Source organism: Lethenteron reissneri, unplaced genomic scaffold (genome assembly GCF_015708825.2).
Source record: "Lethenteron reissneri isolate LAM-NWPU_2019-01 unplaced genomic scaffold, ASM1570882v1 scaffold_1376, whole genome shotgun sequence".
Taxonomy (NCBI): Eukaryota; Metazoa; Chordata; class Hyperoartia; order Petromyzontiformes; family Petromyzontidae; genus Lethenteron; species Lethenteron reissneri.
Window position 1 is genome coordinate 17,821 of NW_026891087.1, and position 2,180 is coordinate 20,000.

At 52.9% G+C, this 2,180-nt stretch overlaps 1 protein-coding gene across 1 annotated transcript in view; it reads left to right on the forward strand.

Annotated features, from left to right (window-relative positions):
• The first annotated feature begins 922 nt into the window (after nt 1-922).
• LOC133362124 (helicase POLQ-like) overlaps nt 923-2,180 on the forward strand; it is a 22,592-nt gene continuing 21,334 nt past the window's right edge. Inside the window, exons 1-2 of the mRNA XM_061581078.1 lie at nt 923-1,231; nt 2,003-2,078. Coding sequence (XP_061437062.1) covers nt 1,103-1,231; nt 2,003-2,078 — 205 coding nt within the window. The 5' untranslated portion in view covers nt 923-1,102. The remainder of the gene's footprint in view (nt 1,232-2,002; nt 2,079-2,180) is intronic.

A 2,180-nucleotide genomic window follows, 5' to 3' on the forward strand; every position in this document is an offset into this window, starting at 1 on the left:
GAGCCGCAGCACTACAGAACCACTGCGTACACACGCTCACCCACGCGCTCACACTGCACGACAAGATCACGCGAGACCACGCTTCGCTATTAATGATTTATTATCCGCTACCTGGAACTAGATGTTAAATCAGTGAGTCGACGAGGCTGGCCTACGCTGATACCTCTATACCTATTCCCCATTTATCTGCTATGATTCTAATTCACCTTCTTACTCACTGTTAAGTGTCCACGGCGGTCCGCTGATCCTTGTGCTAACCGCGTGCCTCGGTGCGTCGCACGGACGTCCGGGTCGCTGGCTCGAGCTGCGTCTGGTCGCCTGGCGCTGGAGTAAGAGAGCGATTTCCCCTCTGCGCCCCTCTATTTATCCTCCCTACCTCAAAGGGGATGCTGCGCTGAACAATGGGCTCGCGCACCTCGAGCCCGCGCACGGCGGTTCCGGGCGCTTTTGATCTGCTAATCAGTGAGCGGCGTTGGCGGCGTACATCCTAATTAATCCCTTACCCTTCCTAACAATGGGGCCTGCGCGCTCAAGCGTAATTATCCCAACCCTCCATGACTATGCGCAACAGCTCCTGCGGTCCCGCTATTCATGCTGTCCCGTCCCTCCCCTGCTTGCCCCGTCGACCCGTGGGGGTGTGTGTGGGGGGAAATGCGCCTCAACCGCGGTGGCCGAATGCCCCATGCCGCGACCATACCATATTAAGGCTGGTCGCAGCGCCGCGGCGCAACGTAGCACGGGGGAGGTCGTCCAATTCCCTGATCGCCGGAAACCGTGAGAGTTAACCCCGATAAGGGTTTTTCGGATAAAAACCGGTCGGCCAGGTGACCTCCCCTCGGAGCTCTATGGGGGGGGGGGGGGGGAAATGCGTGCGGGTGTGCTCGTGTGAGGTGAGGTGAGGGGGACGCGGGGTTGGCTCCGTTGCTTGGTGGTGGCGAGGTCGGGGATTTGGGCGCCTGCCGAACGGCTTCATGGCGGCGGCATCACACTACTACTGCTGCTACTACTGCTGCTGCTGCTGCTCGAACAGGTGCGGAGCCTGTCTGTGTTTGGTGTGGAGCTTGAAATCTTCATAGAGGAATACGCGGGAAGCAAGGGGCGCATGCCACCGCGAAAACACCGAAAGAAGAATTCTCTCTACATCGCCACCATTGAGAAAGCCCACAGCCTGGTCAACGCCCTTCTAGAGGAGGGGCGCATGAAGGAGATTGGCCTGATCGTTGTGGATGAGGTATGCGGCATTCATTATTTAATTACAGAGAATAATTGGCATCCTGCAAATGTCATTACAAATGTTACGTATTAATGTTCATCATCGTCATAATCAGCCGTCGTGAATTTACTTCTGGATGAGGGCATCCCCAAGCCTCCGCCATCTTGCACAGGCCCACAATGCAACAGTCCACCCAGCAGCAGCAGCACACGAGCTGTGACGTCAGTGCAATGTAGTGTTGAGTCTCATTTGCAGCGACGTACTAATGGTTTGATAATAGTTTTTTTACCCTTCTATCTGGCAACAAAACTGACACATTTTTTACGAGGCGTCATGTTTGCATAGACCACAATACCTGCAGTCATAATACAAACAAAAAACATAACTCTGATAATGATATGCACTGTCCTTGAAGTTGATTGGTCCACACCCAAGACAGCTTTCCTTAGAGCCTTTTGGCGTCATCTGGTCCAACCCATGTGAGACTAGGCTCTAAGGAAAGCTGTCTCGGGTGTGGACCAATCAACTTCAAGGACCATGTGAGACTAGGCTCTAAGGAAAGCTGTCTCGGGTGTGGGCCAATCAACTTCAAGGACAGTGCATACATTATCAGAGTTGTGTTTTTTGTTTGCATTCCGACCGCAGGTATTGTGGTCTATGCAAACATGGCTCCTCGTAAAAAAAGTGTCAGTTTTGTTGCCAGATAGAAGGGTAAAAAACCAATTATCATGTTTTACTGGCAAATGAGGTCCCAATGGTGTACTATATGGTTTGTTGCGTGGTCTGTAGCTGCACATGTTGGGCGAAGGTGGCAGCCGTGGGGCCACCCTGGAGCAGACGCTGGCCAAGGTTCAGTATGCGTCAAGTACGTTTGTTCTCACCCTGCAGTTATCATACATTACTGCGGGTTTCCAGTCGTCGTTGTGGTGATTCAGTTCCATCTGTGATTCAGTGTGGTGTTGCATTC